Source organism: Misgurnus anguillicaudatus, chromosome 2 (genome assembly GCF_027580225.2).
Source record: "Misgurnus anguillicaudatus chromosome 2, ASM2758022v2, whole genome shotgun sequence".
NCBI lineage: Eukaryota > Metazoa > Chordata > Actinopteri > Cypriniformes > Cobitidae > Misgurnus > Misgurnus anguillicaudatus.
In genome coordinates this window covers 42,849,691-42,872,606 of record NC_073338.2, presented here as the reverse complement: position 1 = coordinate 42,872,606, position 22,916 = coordinate 42,849,691, and the positions used below count along the sequence as shown (strand labels likewise).

The window sequence follows — 22,916 nt, the reverse complement described above, 5'->3', positions numbered from 1 at the left end:
TCGTTGGTATGTGTTGCATAAAAAAAGTTCTAAATGTAAAAAAAAGAAAAACCATAACTTAAAACGTTAAACTCAAATAGACCTTGTTGTGTAATAAAAGCAGTTTTGGGTTTGTCTTTTTGGGTCAGCCTCTACCTGCCAGTACCCACTGGCTAGGTCAAGAGTGGAAAACCAGCAAGCATTTGCCAAACTGTCAAGTGCATCGTCTATCCTTGGGAGGGGATATGGATCTTTCTGTGTAACATCATTCAACTTCCTATAGTCGATACCAAAACGTAGGCTATCGTCCTTTTTCCTAACTGGCACCACTAGAGCTGCACATGGGCTACTGAAAGGTTGTATAATTCCATTGTCCAACATTTGTTTTATATGCGTTGTTACTTCATGTTGCAAATGCAATGAGACCTGATGAGGAGCCATTTTAATAGGTTTACCAACATCTGTCTCAATCTGGTGGCGAACACCTAAATTGTTGTGTCCTGTACTAAAAAGTTGGTTATAATTCTCTAACATTTGGCGAAGAGCCTGCGTTTGTTCCATATATACCCACTGGAGTCTAATCCAAAATGGGAAATTAAGGCATCAGTAGACCATACTTTTTTTCATGACTGTCTTGGTCCATTTCATTGGCTCCTTCACCCATCTCTATATTCGTAGACAACACTCTAATTTTCATTCCATCACGTAAAGTAGGGCTGAAACGATTCATTGAGTTACTCGATTAAAAAAATTTCTTGAGGCAAAAATTCTGCCTCGAAGCCTCATTAAATTCCTATGACGCGCACAACACGAGCCGAGATCTGATTCACACGGACCGTAGTTCAAGGTTCAGGAAGCACATCATAGCGTGTGATACATTTTAGTTGGCACAATGGCGGAGAGAAAATAGGTCCATAAACCGCAGAGATAGAATGTCTAAAGTTTGGGATTATTACATTCTAGGTCAAGAGTGGAGTTCATATTACATACAGAATCTGAACCGAATACATCCTCTGCTGTTTCTCCAAGCGTCGTTGAAACAAGGTAATGTTGCTTTCGCTGATTTTAATCCCATACTGTATTTATAGCGATGTCGTTATGTGGTTTGACTAGATATGATGTTTAGCTTTGATGTTTTTAAGTAATAAACGTATTCACGTTCAAGAGAGTATAGCTTTAAAAGGACCCCTTCACACACACGCATGCACCCTCGTCTCTCTCACGCGAGTCAGAACTCCGGCCTACTCCTCGGGCTTCTGTTCCTCCATCTGCCTGAGCTCTTTGCTGTATTGTGGCTCATAAAGGTGCAATGAACAACGGATAAGAGCATCACGCTTGCGAAATCACCCTCTTCTATATCATATTGATTAACTTCCGCTGTTATTGTAACACGAAGTCTGGCTCGCTCCACAACGTCTGTTTAGCTTAGCTTAGCATAAAGATGGCGGCTGATTGTTTTTTTCGTCTGTGTTCGTATATGTTCGTAAGTCCCACCCGCTGATCTGTAATAGGTCTTTAGCGTGAGTGGGTCCCACCCATAGCCCCCACCTTGGAAAAATGAGTGTCTGTAGTCTTTCACACTCAACAGAGATACAGGATTTCCTTCTTTCAATGACGCAAAATGACGATTTTTACATCATTGAAAGAAGGAAGTGCCTCACTGAAATCAGTATTTCTCCCCTCTCAGGGGAAACTGAGGGAATGATGCACGACCATTTAAAAAATTGACTGGGGTTCTAACGATAGAAAGCTTAATGCAAATGGGTGAAGTTTCCCTTTAAACTTTTATGTAGCTACGCAACAATAATTTCAGCTGCATGCATTCACTGTGTAAAGTGGGACGTGATGTTGTGATTTTTCGAACGGATTCTTAACCTAAAATGCACCACAATTCAAGTGATGCGAACCAAATGCAGCGTTCTATTGAAAATGAATGTATGCATTTCTGTCGTACCAAACTGCAATGAAGCAACTGAACGTGTCACTCTTCCTCACGCACAGCACGCGTGCACACACACACAAACACAGGTGCACATGCGTGGTTGTTACAATAGCAAATAGGCTCACCCCAGAAATTATATATTATTTGTTAGTAGCCTAATGGTAAATGTTGCAGGTGTAGAAATGTACATAAACCAGATATTTACTTTGATGTCAGGGCTTGATTACAGCATGAAACCTGTTGTGCATATTAATAAATTAAAGTGCTTAATTGTTGGCACTGGCACTTGTAAACACTAAATGGGTAAAAATTTAAATAAATAGGTTTATTTTTTTGGAGCCAAATACCTCTGGGTTTTTTAGAAATAAAAGCCAAATGCTTGAACATTTGACAGCCATGTCATTTTCGTTATGCATTATTTGTTTTGGTTGTTTAAAAACACACACAAAATTTTTATCCGATTACTCGATTAATCGATCGATTCAGTGCTAGATTAATCGATTACAAAAAGAATCGATAGCTGCAGCCCTAACATAAAGTATGCACTTCTTCAGTGACATTAATAACACAAACTGGCATAATGGCAGCGGCTACTTCACACAATACACGAGCCACTAACACATCACAATGACGAGACAGGGACGAATCCGGTTCCAACATACCTACTATTTTTCCCGGCAGGGCTCCCTCAACGTTGCCCAAAATTATTACTTTACTGTGTGGAGGTATCTTGGTTTGTCAACGAACTACAACAGGCATGGGAGAAACTGGAGAGTTTGACCAAAAAAAAAAAAATCACTCCCCAACAACACATCTCCAGGGCTAATTTTTGCTACCACAAAATCAACTACGACAGCCAAAGAATCAAATTGGCAAGTTGTTTTCCATTGACCTATAACTTCCATCCTGTCCCCATTAGCCACTGACAAGCTACCATTATATGTTACTAAATCACCTCTGTACAAAAGCCTCAGTTGTCTTTAAGTTATAAATAATTCTGATCAATCAGAGTGTTCTGCATATGTGACGTCACCGTGGGAGGAGGAGCTAATTCGCTGATCGGGAAGAGAGATTCAGTGCACGTGAGATGGTTAAGAGTTCAGCAGCTGTATTCAGTTTAGTTTAGTTTGATTCGAAGACTAATTTGAGTTATACTGGGTTACAGTGTGCGTACATATGCAGTAAGTTGTGATTGCTTTATATATATGAATACTTTGAGTCGTTAGGTAATCATTAGTCAATTAATGCATAGCATCTGTTTGTCTATCTGTTTGAGTCAGCATATTAACGATATTGCTGAGATGTCTTTGTTGTGAGATATTCATTCAGACATATACATTGTGCAATATGTTATTATTGTAATTTAGTATTATGATGGGTGCATGTTATACAATGAATCTTAATTTGCACGCTGCAATCATTAGTATATGTCCAGACATGTTTAGCTGACTTCATGCTGTATTCACGGATTAATGTCGCCCTCTTGTGGACATTCAAACATAAGCACCCATACTTTAGTATTTAGTGTTTCTATTACATTTATATTGTGTGTCATTTTAATTCTTTTCAGAAACCACACACATACAACATATCGTCGCTGTCCGATGAAACTCACGTATGTTCATTTTGCCGATTTTGAGATTTTTCGACAGATTGAATGTCCAGGTTAATTTCCATATACAGTATGCGTCACATACCTAAATAGCCAATGAAAACTTGTGAAATCATGTCATCTGATTTTCACGTACCCGTTTGGTGTCAAAGCTGTCAATCACGCCGCATATCTTCCGCCTGTGAAGCATCTCGCCGGTCTCGTAAAGTTTAATCGAACCTCAGCACTGGATATAGCCGAATAAACATGACAATGACTTTCCTTCGAGGTAAACGTTTCCCCCGGACGCCAGACTAACATCTAGGAGTTACTTAATTACGGTAGGACTGTGCAAATAAAGTATCTGTCTAGCATTGGTGATATTTACGCTGGGGATTTCCCCACCACTTTTTGAAAGAATTTGGTTAAAATGTTCTGAAAAATCAAGCGATGAATAAGACTGGTTTTGTGGTCCAGGGTCACATATGTTGCGTTGTATGCTTATGGTGTGTTTTCTTGTACATATGTAATGAAATTCATTGTAATCATTTATTAAACGCGCTGCTGTTTTCTACGGTATGGTGCTTTGGCATTGTTCGGTTGAGCTGGTGTTGCAGGGACTGTTACATGTGTGATGTGTGCAGTCGACATTGTTGAGGGTTTTATGCTGAGTATTTTCTTGTTGTTGACTAGCCTACGCTATTTTTGATGTGCCGTTATTCAATAATTTTCCCGTCCTGCAGTAATGTTTTTATAAGATATTTTGTCCCCACCACTTTTCAACACAAACTGACGCCCCTGTTGTGTAGCATTACCATGTCAGTGTATTGATTCATTGTCCCTTAATGGTTTGCAAGAGACATTTAATACACGTATAATAAATATTAAATAAAGTTAGCGTATTTAACAAAGACGTAGGCTAATTAATAAACTGAGCGTATTCATCTGTCAATACGAAACGCGACTTGGCCATTCTAATTAATAATCGGAAGAACGCGTATCGTTCAAAGTTACTGTAAAATATGCACGCATGTCCATTTAAACTCAATTTTGGTCAAATGTGGATTATATCATGACACTGGCAAGAATATGGTTACATGTAAATATGCCGTACCAAGTATGACAACGCTACATTCAACTGCTTTTGATATACAGTGTTTTTTTCACTTTCTGAAAAGTTACCGTTTTGGACATACGTGAGTTTCATCAGGCAGCGACGATATGTATAACTTAAAAGTCTTCAGTAAAGCAAACATCAATCAGACCCATTGAGTGCTTCTCTTCAATTAAGAACCATCAGATCATCTCATTCAGTTCTGGCAGACTGCCTACTGTGTTTCACAATCCAAACTTATCATTACCACGAACCCCTACATTTCAACCTCCCTCTTTCGTTGCTTCCAACCAAAACTGTTTGGATACAACTGACACTTGCGCTCCTGTATCAACCAGTAAGCGGGTCTCTACCCCCCCCCCCCAACTTTACCCAACATGTAGACTCCAACAGTTTTGTCTGGAACTGACATATTTTCCCAGACCTAGACGCTACAGAGAGAGGGGCGGGCTTCTCCCGTTTCCCAGCACATATGGGCAGTCTTAAAATGACGAGTACATCCACACTCCCAGCAAGCTTCTCGTGCCTGTGGGTCTACTCGTAGGCTATCAGTTTTTAAAGTCCTTGCATCACGTTTACCTGCAGCATAATCAAATTGACAGCTTAAAGGAAACACATCTGTCATCACATGATCTTGTAATGTTTTAATAGTATTCTGCAAATATTTAACTTCCTGATGAAGCCCTGCCACCATAGCTACTAAAGCTTGAATTTGCCCATCTACAGCTTGCCACACTCATTTACTACACCACAAACTTAAGCATTTTTGTTGAGTTTCATCAGGCAATCCACAATAAATATCCCAGCACGACCTGTCAATAAGGACATAAACTTCAAGTTTAATACGTCGTCCCACCCATTAATTCTAGCAGCCATTTCAAACTGATCTGCCTAATAAGACAACTCACGTGCCGTACCCTTAAAAATTTCAGGCATATAAACCGGACAGAGTGCCGCATTTAACTGCCAAAAACTTTGGCTGCAGGAACAGGCACATTGGCCCTCATTTATCATTCTTGCGTAGAAACGGGCGTATATGTTGGCGTAAGATTATGCTTACACTCCTCTCACCGCCTGATTTATGAAACTGTGCCTACCGTTGATATTCAGGTGTACGCAATATCTGCCCTTCATAAATGCCGCGGCTGAAAACGATCGTCATTAGAATAACACGCCCATATAAATTCAAGTCTCCACCTCCCCCACGCCCTCATTTTACGACATTGACACATGGAAGACGGCAAAGAAGACAAACCGGGGAAGTGGAAAGAAACAAAATTGTTTTATTTGGGAGTTTAAAGAGCGGGATTAAAGACACATTAATAATTGCATGACATTTTGTAATATTTGTATTATTATTTTTATTATTAATGACGCTTAATTGATATTTAGAATAATAATTATTTATTATTATTATTATTATTATTTACTGTTGCCTACATCTAAATTATATGTCTGCTTAATGGTTCGGTTAAGTTTTTTTTAAAATAATATTTTAAAATGATGTAGTAACTTTTATAGTGTGTTTTTCTGTATTTACATACAGTTGTTTGTTAGCTAAGATCCAGTTTCATACGGAGCTCCGGATATAATTCAAATTAACAATTTGTTTCCACGACATCCACATGTTTTACTAGGCTAATTCATAATTTGAAGTAATAATAATTGTAATAGTAATGAAATATTATAATAATTAATCCCAAGGAACAAACTGTTGAATATTGGGAACGAATTTTATATTTATGGCCATACTTTAGACTAAATAAGAAAAAGAAGTGTCCATAATGTAGCATAAAAGATAATTCGTGGCCATGATTTTGTCCGCATGTCATCATGATCGGATTTATGGCTCCATTCAACACAAACATTTTACTTTACCTATTCATTTATTTATCATGGAATAACTAGCTTACCTTTTGATGCATTATTACCATGTTTTCGTAGCACATCCTTGTGCTTTCTTGCAATGTGCCGCTTCAGATTCCAGGATGAATATTTGCTAACTTTTACAGTCTCTCCGCACTTCCTTTTAATGTTTTCTTCCTGTCCAATATTAACTTTGATTTTTACTTTACATTTATGATAAGGATTGAATTCCACAACTTATTGCTAGACGTTTTTTATAGATTCTCGAACTAGCAAATTATTAAAGGGCGTTCTGGGTTCAACGAGCGGTGCTGAGCGAGCGGACTTTTTAGAAAGGCGCTTTACCGCACCGCTCAAGGCTCCGCTCCGCTCCGCTCCGCTCACATGCTTTGCCCTGAAACGTCAGGTAAAGCGCCCAGGCTCTCAACTGAAGGAATACATATGCATTCAAATCAAATGCTTTGGTAAAGTCTCTCAAATTAAACATTGAAGTCCATGTTGCATAAAAATAAACACTGAAGTTTGTAATTATTATGTTTTTTTTACAGTGGGTCATAATATATCATATATTTTAGTTTGTCAGTGCGTTTTGTGGTGTTAGGAAGTGTTTGCGCATTTCTGCACTAACTCAAAATGTGCGTACACCACCTCCTGAGCAGGCGTAGGATTTGAGCGTACCGTACGCCAACGTCCATATTGATAAATCTCAAAGTCACCGTGGTTTTGGGTGTACGCCAGGTGTACGCTGGAATTTTGGTGTACGCACTTTTGATAAATGAGGGCCATTATCTCTACTACTCACCCCCTCAGACTGTGACATTTTAACAATCTTAAACTACGGATACTTCAATGAGGAAAAGTACGAATCACAATGATCCCACCGCTGCCACCAGTGTAATAAACCCAGAGGAAGTATCATATGCAGCAAACAGTTGTCTTAATCAAAGCAAGTCTCTTTATTTCACAAAGTAAATATTTAAAATGTAGACACGGGCATAACACAGGTACGGAGATGGGGGACAAGGCACGCAGGGTGACCCACAATTCTGCACATCAATTCATCTGCACACAGTGAGTTTTAGTGTTAACACATCACACATTTGTTTTACCCAAATGGCATGCCATACTGCACTGCAAACAGTGAACACACTTAAAGGGTATAACTACATCCAATGTCCCAACTCCCCTCCCACGCAAACCGCCAGACCTACAACAAACAACTTATCAATACATAAGTACATAAATTAAAATCACTTCCCTCTCCTCGGGCCACCTAGACCCATCCATAAGGGGTGAAGAACACGGGCAGCAGCCAATGCAATTTGAATGGGCAGGCATAGATAGAGGCAGCATCTAAAGTCCATTCATAAAAATCCAGCCATCCATCACCACAAGATCTCCGTAACACGAGCGGGCAGATAGTCCACACTCCAAAGGGATTACATAAGGTAGTGCACAAATGTCAGTACGCAGTCTTTCGAGGCAATGGTTATGCTAAAAATCAAGTCCCCCTCTCACTCCACTCTCTCATATTTTCAAAACTAACTAACTAACTAACGTCATCTACGGAGGACCTATTGTCCCTGAGAGACAACAAACGTACCCCACAAGAAAATCACCACATCGACACGCTTGCTCTACTTTCTGTCTCTTTTAAATCCTTCGTATTTCCGCTGCGTCCACAGGTGCATGCAATCAAAATAATCATGTGAACACAGAGTGACGACACTCTACAATAGCAACAGACGTGTAAAAATCTAAATTGAATTAACACTGTGTATCTGAAACCATCTTGTGTAATAAACCCATAAAGGCAGATAAATGCAGACTCTTGTCATTAGATTTTGTGTTTTTTACCTCAGATAAAGACACAGTTTTACTTTTGTTCTGGAGATCGTGGGCTCTTACATTACACTTTGGTTAACGCAATCTGACACACTCGCATGCAAACACATGCACGCAAACACATGCACAGGCACTCACACACGCACAGACACAAGCACAGACACTGAGACTGCCCTCATTAAAATCACTAATGACCTCCTGCTCGCTGCTGATAATGGCCTTTTCACCATTCTTATCCTCCTTGATCTGTCTGCAGCTTTTGATACAGTTTCCCATGCCATCCTCCTTCGCCGTCTCTCTGATCTCATCGGCCTCAGTGGCACAGCACTCTGTTGGTTCCGGTCCTACCTCACTGGCCGGAACCAATTCATTACTTTAAATGGCTCCAACTCTGATCCAACACCCGCCAACCATGGTGTGCCTCAGGGCTTAGTGCTTGGTCCTCTGCTGTTCACCATTTACATCTTACCCCTAGGTCACATTATCCGTAAACATGGTATCAACTTCCACTGTTACGCTGATGACACCCAGTTGTTTATCAGCACAAACCCCTCTTCCCAGCTTCCACCCACACAACTTGTCAACTGCCTGCAGGAACTCAATGACCACTAACCTACTCAAACTCAACAGCAATAAGACCAAGTTCATGATGGTGGCCCCTCCACCTCTGCTCAGGAAAATTGGAGACCTGGCCCTGGTTGTTGATGGCTGCTCTATATCCCCATCTCCTGAGGTGCGTAATCTGGGTGTTATGTGAGACTCCACCCTCTCTTTTCGGGCTCACATCAACAATGTCACTGAGTCCGCCTTTTACCACCTCAAAAACATCTCACGACTCCGGTCTTCACTTACACACTCAGTAACTGAGACACTTATCCATGCCTTCATCACCTCCCGCCTGGACTACTGTAATGGTGTCCTCTCTGGACTGTCCACCAAGGCCCCTAGTTCTATGTCCAGAACTCAGCTGCCAGGGTTCTAACCCACACAAAGCCATGGCAGCATATCACTCCCATCCTCAAACAGCTCCATTGGTTGCCAGTTAAGTCATGAATCACCTTCAAGGTCCTTCTGCTAACTTACAAATCTCTCCATGGACTCTCTCCACAGTACCTCACAGATCTACTTGACCCCTACACTCAGTCACAAGACCTGCAGTCCTCTGACAAGGACCTGCTGGCTACTCCACGCACCAGACTGCAGACTTTTGGGGACAGGGCCTTCTCTGCCAATGCTCCCAGACTCTGGAACAGTTTACCACCTTGTGTCCGCTCTGCCCCGTCCCTGCTAATGTTCAAAAAGCACCTCAAAACATCTCTTTGCACTACCTCCTTTGTCCCCTAACTCCCCCCTCCCAATTTGTTAAGCGACCTTGGGTACTATGAAAGGCGCTATATAAGTCTAAGTTAGTATTATTATTTTTATTATCCTGCTGCACAATCTGGTTCAAGCTCCTTAATCATTTATTTATTCTGTAGCTAAAAGTTACATGGCAATCTGCAACGCTGTTATGAGACTCTGAAAACGATCCAATCACATGAGGTTAAAGACATAAAAAACTATATTGATTCGTTTACAACATAAGTGGGAAGGTTTGGGGCGCACAATCCTGTGCCCCAGGGCGGATCCGAAACCAGCCAATTAGAGCTCATTTTATAAAATACAATGTTATCTAAATGTAATCAAAGAGATCATGCAGATTCTTTTTTCAAAAGAAAACCCAGTTTTTCCTTGGTTTGGAAAGCCAGTGTAATAAATACTTGGAGCGGGCATGGGGAAATGTATCAGAGTAAAAAGTAAACTTTGTCTTTAATATTGTAGTGGAGTAGGAGTAAAGGGTAGATGCAAATAAAACAAACTCAAGTAAAGTACAGAACCCCGCAAAAAATACTTAAGTAAAGTAACAAAGTATTTTTCACATCTGTCTACACCAGGGGTGGGCATCGAGGGCCACAGTCCTGCAGAGTTTAGCTTCAACCTTAATCGAACACACCTGAATGTCATTTCCAAACAGTCCTGAAGACTTCGATTTTTCAGCTGTGTTTGATTAGGGTTGGAGCTAGACTCTGCAGGGACACTGGCCCTCAGGACCAGGAGTTGCCCACCCCTGGTCTACACCCACCCAGTCACAGAGTCTACACATCAAGTACATTGCACTTGTTTCCTATTACACCTACACAATGAGACTGCTTATTAATTTTTACTGTAATATTGATTTCAGATGAATTTTTTTCTTTGAAAATCAGTTATTTACATTCAAATGTGTAACCAAATGATACTAATTATCATAGAAAAGGTTAAGTTTAATTTTCCACAATCAGGCATACTGTAAATGTACAGTATAGGTTAAAAACACAAATTCAAATACATGCAGAATGGTACATGTAATACTAATAAACCAGGGCTCAACATAAAGGACTGCCCGGTGTCCCAGGGCAAGCGTGAGAGACGTTCAGGCAAGTTAAAAGTATTGTCACTTTCCCGATCAGGCCAGTACTTCAACCTCAGTCACTAAAATATATTTTCATCAATGTATATTATTTAACATCTTATATTTTATAATTATGTTTGACTTTTGAATTGTTATTTTAAAAATATGTAATACTGACAATTTTTATTGGGCCAGTGAAAGTTTTAGCAGGGCAAGTGAAAACATAATGACAATTATTTTGCGTTGAGCTCTGTAAACCATCAAAAATGCATAAAATCTTTTAGTTAACCTAACATACCTTCATAAGTCACTTCATCAGAGCCCTGGCAAGTCACACAAATCCTAAACATCTGGTTGCAGCTCAGTTTATGCTCTCTAAGTGCACATTTTTCAGATTGCCTGGTACATCTCAACCTATAAAAAATCAGACACAAATTGTAAGCACAAATTACATTTGTCACAACTGAACTCTTCACAAACCTGAAATGCTTTCTATAGTGTATTTTTATTAATATGATTTATGTAACTTTGTGCAAGAAAGAGAAAACATATGAAGTTTGTACTCACTGATAATAAATGTGCAAAGAAGGGGTCAAAATATTAAACATCAGTATGCTGACTTTCTCAAGCAAACTACTTTTGAAATTACATTTGTTCCTCACAAAAAAGCTATCAAGACTATATGAACCAGTCAATGTTTTATAACACTTCCGTGTGGTGTTGTTGGTCTTTTTAAAGCTCTTTATAAATTATTATTGCACTGCAAGTTGAGAACATATGAACACCCAGAGCAGTTGGCAGCAATCTCTGCAGCACCTGGGGAGCAATTGAGGTAAATGAGTTTTGGTCAAGGGCAACAAAGTCATACTGTAACCTGCTGGCCATGAAACATGAACAAGTGAGGTTTAGGTTACAAGCACAACTCTCTAACATTAGGCCACAACTGCCCCCCAGATGTACAACCAGAAAAAAATAAGAGAAATATATGTTAAACCAATACAAACCCTTCAAATGTTAGTGTGCAGTTTGACCTTGTGTGTGGCTTTTGCAAGATCTTGATTCCCTCCTCCAGTAAAAAACTAGCTTCTATCCTACAACAAATCCACACATTAAACAGATTTACAAAATGACTGTAGATTTCGTAGTCTAGTAAGTTCATAAGAACAGTGCAAAATAAATGGTAACCTTACAATTTATCATATTTAAATAAGAGGTTGGCAACCTATGACATATGTGTATACATATACATTAATGTTTTTCTTACTTGATTTCTGTTAGACTGGTGCATTTCTGGCTGGTGGAGAGAGTCGAAAGAGACAAGCTTTCATTCAAACAGTCTACTTTCAGTTCCACCTTTTTTAATTCAGACTGAGATTGGATGGCAGACATCAGGGCATCCAAGTTCCCATTAGTGAATACTTGAAAAAACTTTGCCCAGTCGATAGGCTCAGAACGTGGCAGAGTGAGACAGAGTGAATGTACTTCAGATCTGATATGATACGGAAAGGTAATGCTTATTCTAAAAACAAAAAATTAATATCAATAACAGAAATCCAAAACAAAAGTATGGTGTTATTGTGAGTCTTGCTTAGCATTAAAGAGTTAGCATCATCAGTGGTGATCTTAAATATTATTTTCACAGCATGTATTGATACACTTAAAATGTGTAAAGTTAGTACTTTTCTTTTAAAAGCAGTTTCTTTTCAAAACCTCCCCATCCGTCTTATCATTTTCTCTAGTATTCATAATAAAAGTCTATTTAGCAGCTATGTGTGCTTGTAAGACAACTCACCTGGATTCTTCATTACTGACTAACAGAGAAATTGAATCAACAGATGGAAAATCCATACGGAGAGCAGCATTAACACTGTAAATCACAGCACAGAAGAAATCAATTAATTATATTTGAACAATATGCACACTAAAGAATGATTGTGGATATGAGCATTAAACCTTATTTTGAGTCAGTGTTATTATAAACCATTACCATTGGCCCTGTCCTCCTGTAATAGAGCACATCAGATCAGCAAGAACAGAGTCTGTTGGTTCTAATAGATCCAACCTTCAAAATTAAATTCAGAGTATTACCATTCAAGACTTATTACAAGATTAAAACATTATATCACTGTTGCATTTGTTTAATTCTTTGAAAAGTTATTTAAGAAAGAGGCAAGGTTTAACATTAGCCTAATAATTTTAAAGGTCACATTTTTTTCTGGTCCCATTTTTTAAACCCTAGTTAGTGTGTAATGTTGCTATAATAGCATAAATAACACATGTAAAATGATCAAACTGAAAGTTTACTGTCAGACGATATATTTTCTTTAACAAAATTCCCCTTTCAAAGCCTACAGCGAACGGCCGGTTTGGACTACAGCCCTCTACTTCCTGCTTTAATGATGTCAGTGGCTGTTTCTCAATGTCAAGGAAGGATACCCGGAAGCCAGAATTTTGAGGATGCTACATCATCGACATCCGTCGAAGGACTTTTACAATGTCATGGATCCTTGGAATTGCAACCAAGGACTGAGTCCTTCGTTCGAAAAATATCCCATATACAGGAAAGGATGCATGTGTGTATCCTTTGCGCTCTCGAATCACCCACAATCCTATGCGTGCAGTGCCGAAAGCACACCTTTTTACTGACGTAATGACGCAATGACGTGCACTTGCTAGCCCATTTACGTGTTCTCCAAAAAAGAGGAGCCTTGCCTAGCCTCTGAAGGAAGTGACTTGGGAAGACCAGTCCTGCCAAGGAACTATCCTTGACATTGAGAAACAGCCTCTAGAACAGTTTTTGGACTAAACTCCGCCCACATGAATACGTCAGTCAGCAGCTAAGCTAACGGCAAGCTAAGCTGCTATCGAATCGCAACACACTAAACAAACTACACAATCAGAACTCTATGCGTATTTCTGAAGGAAGGACTTCATAGAACAAGGAAGACATCAGCCCATTTTTAGGACAGTGAAATCAGCGCTATACAGATAAGTAAATTGTGTGAAAAATACTGTTTTTTTACACGTGAAACGTGAACACATGTTATATTGCACACTGTAAACACAATTAAAGATTCAAAAACACAGAAACAACGGGACCTTTAAATTCTTGAATAAAATTGCCTATATAGACACTTGGGGACTGTTTTGGATAAAAGTACTTACACTATTCTCTTACACTTGTGAAGTACAGGCAGAATCATAGACAACTTTTCAGGTGTTAAGTTGCAATACGTGATTTTTATTTCTTCAAAACTTTGGCAGAACTGACCACAATACTGCAGGGCCCAACAGTCTGTTCGGCTAAAGAAACCACCATATACAAAAATCTTATTCCAGGATGTCATAGCTTCTTGCACAAAGCTCTTTTCATGGACTTCATAGAGACAGTTAAGAAAATATTGAGGAGAACCGTCTAAACCTTTAATCTTCTCTAAATGTTTTTTTAAATGGGCTTCTGTGTCTTTAGAAACAATGAGACCGTGTTTCTCAAGTGTGCACTGCAACTCCTTATTTAATAGACCAAAAGCAAATTTCCCCACATCTCTTAAAGGTAAAGCTTCATTGAGTTTCCTCATGTCCCGATCTGTATTCAGACAGACACAGTACAGAGCAATAAAAAACTCCTGAAAGCTGAGATGCATGAAGCTGAACATTGTCTTCTGCTGGATTCTTCTTTTGAAGAGGTACTTGCATAGAAATGGAGACCCATCCTGATCTTTCATTATTTCATCAAAAGTTTTTTTATCAAACAGGACTCGTTCTTTATGCATCCCTCTCTCTGCCAGTTGACCCAGACTCCTCAGCAGATCTAATTGATTCAATCCCTGACTGTGATGGTCCAGTAAAGTGAACACGAAGTCAACATATATGGATGTGGTTGTTTCTAAACCACTTATTACCTCGACACCTGGTTTAAATCTTTCCTTGAGAGTTGTGCAGATGATCCAGCAGATAACAGGAATGGAGCAGGCAGTGAACAGGGTTTCATTCGACTTCACAAACTTATAAGCCTTTTCAAAGAGTCCCTCATCCTGAAAGAACTTCTGGAAATACTCCTCAACCCCCCTTTCAGAGAAGCCCATAATCTCAGTGAAACGCTGAGGATTCTTGAGCCGATTGCTTAAATTGTCTGTAGCTGTTGATCTACTGGTGACCAAGAGGAAGGAGTTCATCTGGAGATGTCCTTTCAGCAGGGCACAAAGGGTGTGCACAGGTTTACATCTATTGTTTGGATTTGTGGGTGATGTCACGTTATTATCGTCCTGTGGGAGTCTGAGTTCATCAAACCCATCAATAATGAAGAGCAGTCTCTCTGATGACCACTGGAGCATCTGTGAGATCTCATCTGAAGTTAAACCACAACTCCTGCTCAAGAGCTCCAACAAACTCCTTTTGCCAGAAATGCATTTAATTTCTTTACACTTCAAGTGAAACACAACATCAAATTGATCTTTGTAGAGGTTACCAGATGCCCAGTCCATCATGATCTTCTGCACAACAAAAGATTTTCCATTCCCAGAGTTTCCCTGCAGTATGACAGCTCTAGGAGTGATCCCATGGTCATCTGTGTGAAACAGAGAGTTCAGGACAGATTCATGACTGCTCCTGGAGCTGAAGACCTGCTGAAAACTTTCTCCTTTTGAGGAGATCTCCTCTTCTCTTTCTTTTTGATCTCTATGTTTTTGAATGATCAGAGGTTCAGTGTAGCGCTCACACAGCAGCACATTTTCTCCAGGCAGTGAGTTATACTCTTTAAAACACTGGTATACACTGCAAATATCCTTTTTATACTTGCAAATCACGGGGTTTGCTGCAGAAATCAAATGTTTATTGTGTATGATTAGAGTCTGTTAAAACATCTAGCTATTTTTTTACATTATACACAATAAGACCTTTTAAAAATGCCATAAATACAAATGTAAAACCACAATGTACAATTTTACCTATAATACTTTAAATTTAATATTATTACTTTAAATATTTTAAATATTTTTAAAAAGAAAGTCAAACAATCAAACTTATCATTCACCTGATGGTTGTGTTTCCACAAAGTCTTGGTGAGAAGTACCTACAGAAAATGTAACACTTACTTAAAGAAATGATTTTGATTACAACATAATATATCTGTAAAAGATATCTACATATGGTATAACATCTTAGCCTTAAAATAACTTGCACAACACAAATGTGTCTTACCAGAAGCATTATGTGTGATGTAAACATTGCCTGTTATTGTATTAGAAGTGAGTACAGGTGCGGTAATATGACTTCCATTCTGAGCCACAACACTGACATTATGAGCTCTAGACATTTCTAGAAAAAAGGGAAAATGTAAGCAACATATGCAAATAATACAATATAATACAATGCTTAATGAATAGACATATTAATATGTTGTAATCTGTTACTAACCCATCATTTTCTGGTGCATCTAGTTTTTTTTTAAATAACCATAAGTTTAATTGTACTAACACAACAGTTCTGTTTTTGTAAGAAAACACACCACAATTGGAAAATAGATGCTGTAAATACTAAAATGTTCTAGTATACAAAACTCAGAGTCGTATAAAGAGAGAGTTACGACCTCGCCGCCGCGCGGTCACGTGATTCATGTAACGTTCTACAGTTCCAAACCAAGCTGTGCTGTCAATCTGTTTGCATAGGTTTTCAGCTATTTTAGGTAAATATTGGTTTGAAATGTGAATTGATTACTGTTAGAAAGGCTGCGTTCTGTGCGCATGCGCACTTTTCCATTCGTGGTCGTCAGGGAGATTTATTCAGCAGAAGATGCGAGCGGGACTGTATGTGTGCAAAGTGTGCGTGAATACGCAAAAGTAAGTTGTTTGTCTATTCAGTAGATAATCAATGTTAGTTTAGGAGTTTGTAAAGTATTCATTCAATGTTATTCTGCATCTGATATATAAGTATTTGTTGTTATTTAAGCCGTTTATCGCGAGCTTTGACAATATGTAAATGTGCCAATTATGTTCAGTATTACTTGTCATTATTGTATATCTCTGGTAAGCATCGTTTGATTTGTATGTATATTTCACGAGTTCACACTTACAAATAAGTTAAAAGAATTAAATTAGTAAACGCATTTGGCGTGCTGTCCGGGGAGAGGGCTCCGAGCAGGGAACGAGCCCGAAACACAGAGTACCCCCCCCTCTTAAGGAAATAACTTGGTAAGTGAGAGGAGACGGGGTGGAGGAGGGATTCTGAAAGATGCGAAGGATTTTCAGTGAGTTCAACTGTGATTTATATATGGCTTGCTTTCGAGCTGATTGTGTGTATTGTTGATTACCGATTGAAAGCGGCTGGTGCCATTGACTACTGATTGAAAACAGCTGAAGTCACTTTGTTAATAAAACATCATATGTGTGATTATCACATTAATAATGTAAACGCTTGCCATTTGATATTTATTTATGCAACATTTCTGGTTTATATTCAGTTCGTTTAATTTACCTGAGAAATAAGTTTCGGTTTCAGTGTTTTGCCGTTTCTGACCAACAGGTGGTAGTATTGAGTAATAATTATAACGCCTGTATGTTCATTTCTGTAAATTATTCTCATTTAGAGGTTTTATTGAGAGATTTACAACTGTTGTGAAATAATGTCTGTGCAATAATACTTGAGAAACATTTGTTAATATATATCTTTGTTTCTTTCCTTTAGACCACACATAGACACACATAAAACTCCTTACTTGTGACCTGTAATTCTGTGCACTGCTGTGTTGTGGAATACTGAAGAATGACAAATTAAACCCTATTGCATGAAACTAAAGGAATTCAGTGTGTTCTAACCGACACCCCATAAAGGAAAGCTAATTTAAAACTTCACCTTACATAGAGAAGAACCTTTTTCAGTCCTGCTATTGAACAATTACTATACTTACAATGTTTTTGACTTTTTTTACTAGGGAGTGATGGAAATACAGTAAATCAGTTAATAAAAATAAACAGTTAATGGTGACCCAAAAATAACAAAGTTATCTATAGCCACTACAGCAACAGAGTTTATCTTTTCTTTTTGTAGCAAAAATAGGGCTATATAAATGGCTATCAATCTGCTAAAACATAATTCCTACACTTTTACAATATTAAAAACACAAAAAAGATAGCCGATGCGGTTATTTGTAACAGTGAATCATAACAGAAACACACTAAATTCATATTTAGTTATATTTAAAAAATACACATTAAATGTTAATATAATTATACATGATTTTCTAGGATACATCACTCATATTACCTACCAAACACAATGAAACGCATAGCAGCATTGTGAAGCAGTAGCCGTTTCTCAATGTCAAAGAAGGATCTTCGGAAGTATCCTTGACATCGAGAAACGGCCTGTGTGACTTTCTTATGAGGCATTTAGCTTCTCGCTGTTGCCCCCTAGTGTTACTCGTAATAGATAAAAAAAATATGATAAGTATATATTAAAGTAGATGGCCACCAGTATATTAAACCATTAAATATTATTCACACATTATACACAACTCATTAAAATATAAAATTTTTACTAGTTATTATTAACGATAATCATTACCTACAGCAGAGTTCATAAAATATCACTGTTGACTATATTCATGAAATGTCCGAAAATGTAAAGAGAAACAGTAATTTCATCGATTTACCAGCAGGTGCCATTGAAATGAATGGGCTTTATTGCTGCGTTTGGAACAATGGCTGTTTCTCAATATGCGTTCTTGTCTGTACTTATGTTCTTGTGGACTTGTAAAACGTCATCAGTCGCGGCCCAAGTAATGTTCCAAATCAAAGGCTGTTTCTCAATATGCGTTCTTCAGCAATCTTGCGTCCTTGTGTCCTCGCTCTACATCATCATTAACAGTCGAAGTTCAATTCCAATTCTCAAGAACACAAGTACAGAGGACTCGTGAAAATACCCGAATGAGTTCTTGATAGCGAGGATGCTTCGAGTGCAGACTTGCGCGCTGAAATCTGGGGAGGTCACGTGACCAGCAGAAGATCGCACACATCTCAATTCTCACATGTGCGTTCTGTGTTCTCGCGACCTTCTGAGTTCGTTCTTCCGAGGTCGCCTGGCAAGACCAGTCTCCACGAGAACACAAGTCCGTTCTTTGCGTTCTTGGAATTGAGAAACAGCCAAAGTTTGCATCAAGCCAAGTTCACATAACATCCCCGGATTTGTTCTTGATCCGCCCATTTTATCGAGGATGCATCAGGAGGTGACTTGTGCAGACTTCTGACAGCCACGTTTCCCAGAATGCATTTCGCGTCAACTGCAATGAATTCAAAATATTCGAAATATTACTCTTTCTGTGTCATAAAATTACGATTTAAGAGCTGTTTAGTCGAGAATATAGATGAATAAACTTCAAGTGGTCAATTAGTAAAGATAGCGCCTATAGACGGTTTCAGCAGTAACAACATAAACAAGCGACTGTCGGGGTCCACACGTAACTTCCGGTAAACTCCGCTAATAATAAATAACCACAAAGTACTTTAAACGTAGTTTATTTATATAACAAGCAAAAAAACAACTCATAGATTACCTAGGAAACCAAAACATTTGTTATTTTCGACGAGGCATTTGTTCAAGAGATCAGTTTAGCAACTAGTCAGACCATTAAAAAAACGAAACCGGAAGTAAAGTTCGGATCCAGACGTGTATCACGTGCGTCCAATAACCGTCTATATTAAAATTTCCTTTTGGATATGTGAGTTCCGGTGAATCAGCGGGTGGTCAGCAGCTTATAAACCGACGAGGGCAGCTTCATCTTTGCAAGTCCTTCTGAAATTTAGGGTTTTTGCATTTGATATATTTTGTTAAAAAAAAATAGCCAGGACTGCATGTATTGGTTAGACTGAATGACGACCTCAAGTACTCTCTGTTCCATTTGCAATATAACCGGACTCGCGTCCTCCCGTCCTCGGGAGTTCGTTCTTCCGAGTCTCTGAACTTGCAAGTCCGAACTAGGAAGGACGCAAATCCGAACTTGGCGTACTTGGTATTGAGAAACTGCTAGGGTCTGTCCATACAAACTTCCCTCGTCCACTTGACGAAGTGGAACGCACTTCAAAATGGCGACAGGGATTCCCCCGAGGGGAATTGTTTAGGGAAGTGAGTGGAACGCACCCCAGGAGGTGACTTGTGAGGACTTCTGACAGGCAAGTTTCCCAGAATGCATTTCACGTCAACTGCAATGAATTCGAAATATTCAATATTTCATTTTGGATATGTGAGTTCCGGTGACTCAGCGGGTGCTTACATCGATGAGGGCAAGTCCTTCTGAAATTTGCGCGATCTCAGTGCCCTCGCGATCTCTGCCCTCCGGTGTCTGATGGTCAAACATAAAATATTCTCTTTGGATATATTGTAGCGATTTTAAAGGAGGGGCTTAATGATAATTAATAATTAATAGTATGAATTATTCATATTTTAAAACACATTCTCCACAATCCCAATTAAGGGAAACAAACATAAGCTCAAATGTAAAGTACTTACAATGGATTGTAATCAATTATAAGTATGTGGATCAAATAAAGGTCCTGGGTGTCTGGCCAACACTCGTCCAGCGAATGTTTAGTATGACACTAAAGACTATATTAGGATGTAGCTCTCTTGGCTAAAGAGATGAATATCCTAAAATTGATCCAACAGCTTTAAGAGCAGGTAGCGATACCTTTAATGATTAGTGACTCCAGGTTATGAGCATGAACTACAAACAACATCATGCGTGATACAAATCAGACTTTATTGACTAACTAAACACATACTGCTCTTAACATACAAACCTGCACACATACATACAGTTCAGCATTGGAAGAAAGTAAAGGTTTAAGTAGAGAAGAGAGTAAAGCATGAAGTTATGGTAGTATGTGTAATTCAGCAGATCAAAGCCTAAAACGAACCATCAGTTACTTGCATCAGTGAATAAGACTAAGTATGATACTTGCATGTCTTGCCCATTAAAAGAAAGTGTCCTGATGTAGTTTGGTGAGGCTTCAGTTGATCTTGGCCGAATGGATTGATGAGAGAAAAACCAGCTTGATGCAGATGATCCTTAGTAAATGAAAAGACAAGGCGTCGGCCTGGCACAAACTTAGAGGTACGCTGGAAACGTCTAGTTTCGCATCCTCATTCTGATGAGAGTCCTGAAGGACTCAAATGTATCCAGAAAGAAAAACTTAAGAGATGTGTGTGCTCCACACACACAACTCAGATAAGAACTCAGATAACAACTCCTGCACTCAACTACATCTCGCAACTCCATAAGAACTCAGCAGAACTCGGGGTGTGTTCTTATGTAGGGGTTTTTAAGCTGTGAAGAGGTCACACCTTAAAGATGTGTCTGACCCAATCAGAGGTCACACTTTCAGAGGGAAAGTTAACTGGCTTTGTCTTCCAACATGCTGTTTTGCATAGAATTGGATTCGATGTTAAGGTGGAAATGTTAAAGAGTTTCATAATATTATTATGAAGAGTTTCCTAAACATAAAGAATATTTTCATTCAGGAAATCAAAAATGGATTACATAGATACCAAACAAGGACTAGATATGATTTGGATTAAGTAAGTAATACTAAACATTCATTTAAACTAGTTTGGGTTAAAATACTAATATAACATAAACGCAAGAACATAATCCATGATGAGATTAGAAATAGTTGATTAAGACAATTCCCTTATACATTTATAAGTGAATTCATGCATGACTAAATAGAAAGTTTCTTTGTCTGTCCCAAAATCTCCCACATTCTTTTGTGGTCGTAAAACTCTTAATCTTGATGTGTTGCCATAGTCACGAGAGGTTTATTCTGCTTTGAAGTGTTAAAAGCAGTTTTGGGGGTAGTGTTACAGACCTGCTTGTTGGGTGAGGGTCTGCAGTGAAATATTAGAAGTTATTGTGTGTCTGATCTGGCTCAGTCGTTACAATATATTTCTCTTTATTATTCATATGAAGTGTTATTTGTTATCCTTTTAACTGATGGTAAAGTAACTTAAATTACATATATTTTTATATAATCTAACACTGTATCAAATTACTGCACTTTACTTTAACTGGGTGTTTTTCTTGTGTTTATTTCATGTTGTACAATCATATATTATGGTAGTACCAAAATAGATGGATTTATAATAAATAAATGTGTTTTATATCATATGAAGTTTATTTAACTAAGTTCGGGAGGAGCATGGTCTTGTGATCCAACCAATCAGTGCAAAGAGGTGCCTATAAATGGCAGTCCCTCACCTCTGTCTCGTGACAGGTTTTTTGCAGACGCTGCGAGGGTCCTCCCTGTCAAACATCTAAACTCGATGCCCAGTTTTGCCCATTATGCACTCCCGTTTCGACCAATTCAATTTCTGATTAAAAAGTTCTAAAACATTGATACAATCTGTTTTTTCTTCAAACAAAGTGAGACTTTCCAATTTAAGAAGGGACACTTTGTCTATTTTCAATTTACCGAACCCCATCCAAGCATATAATTCGCTACTAAATTATCTGCAGTACAGACGATCCTGGTAAAAACTTGTTTCAATCCTATTTCATAGACAACGGAATTCAATTGGCTATGAGATTTTGGTTCCAAAAATATTTAAAATCCATTTTAATCCAGTCTGATATCCCAGCAATTAAATTTTCATTCAGCTAATTCATTCAGCATCAGTGCCGCAACCACTGCCGCTCCAAAAGGCATCTCTAATCAACACACTTAGGCCCTCAGTCACTATATTAGATATATTATTAATCCTATATTAGATTCAACCACTTGCATATCAGAAAAGTTCAGGTACCCCTAGTTTTTTTTGTTTGCTTCACCTGCACATTCATTAAAATAAATAAACAATTATTTATCTGCCTGCGTTTAAACTTGTGAGAATATACTGTATGTACAGTATTCGTACATATTTTTCCCAGCATTTTTTCACACACAGTTGCACTCTACCGTGCACGTCGCTGTATGGGCTCCCCTTTTGTAGGCAGTGCGGAATTTTCTTTCACCAATTTAAGTTTCGCCCCTTCGAATCACTGGTCGAGCCCCATCACTAATTTTCTTACCTTTAGGTTTTCATGTCGAACTTGCAATAGGACCTACCCTTCCAATGCTGTGAGCATCTCCGCAAAAGCTCCCTTTGGATGCTGCGAGGG

The 22,916-nt window shown here is 38.6% G+C and overlaps 1 protein-coding gene across 7 annotated transcripts in view; it reads right to left on the bottom strand.

Annotated features, from left to right (window-relative positions):
- The window catches only part of LOC129442973 (NACHT, LRR and PYD domains-containing protein 1 homolog), a 69,756-nt gene that overhangs the window by 11,410 nt on the left and 35,430 nt on the right, over nt 1–22,916 (bottom strand). For 4 of the 7 annotated variants that reach the window (XM_073855835.1, XM_073855844.1, XM_073855847.1 and 1 more), the window contains 6 exons: nt 13,934–15,581; nt 12,756–12,830; nt 12,561–12,635; nt 12,033–12,287; nt 11,773–11,859; nt 11,067–11,182 (listed from right to left, as the gene is read on the bottom strand). In XM_073855835.1, the coding sequence (XP_073711936.1) occupies nt 11,067–11,182; nt 11,773–11,859; nt 12,033–12,287; nt 12,561–12,635; nt 12,756–12,830; nt 13,934–15,581 (2,256 nt within the window). Of the gene's footprint in view, nt 1–11,066; nt 11,183–11,772; nt 11,860–12,032; nt 12,288–12,560; nt 12,636–12,755; nt 12,831–13,933; nt 15,582–15,800; nt 15,840–15,967; nt 16,085–22,916 lie in introns of all 7 variants that reach the window. The other 3 variants (XM_073855828.1, XM_073855826.1, XM_073855848.1) reach the window with 3 other exon arrangements.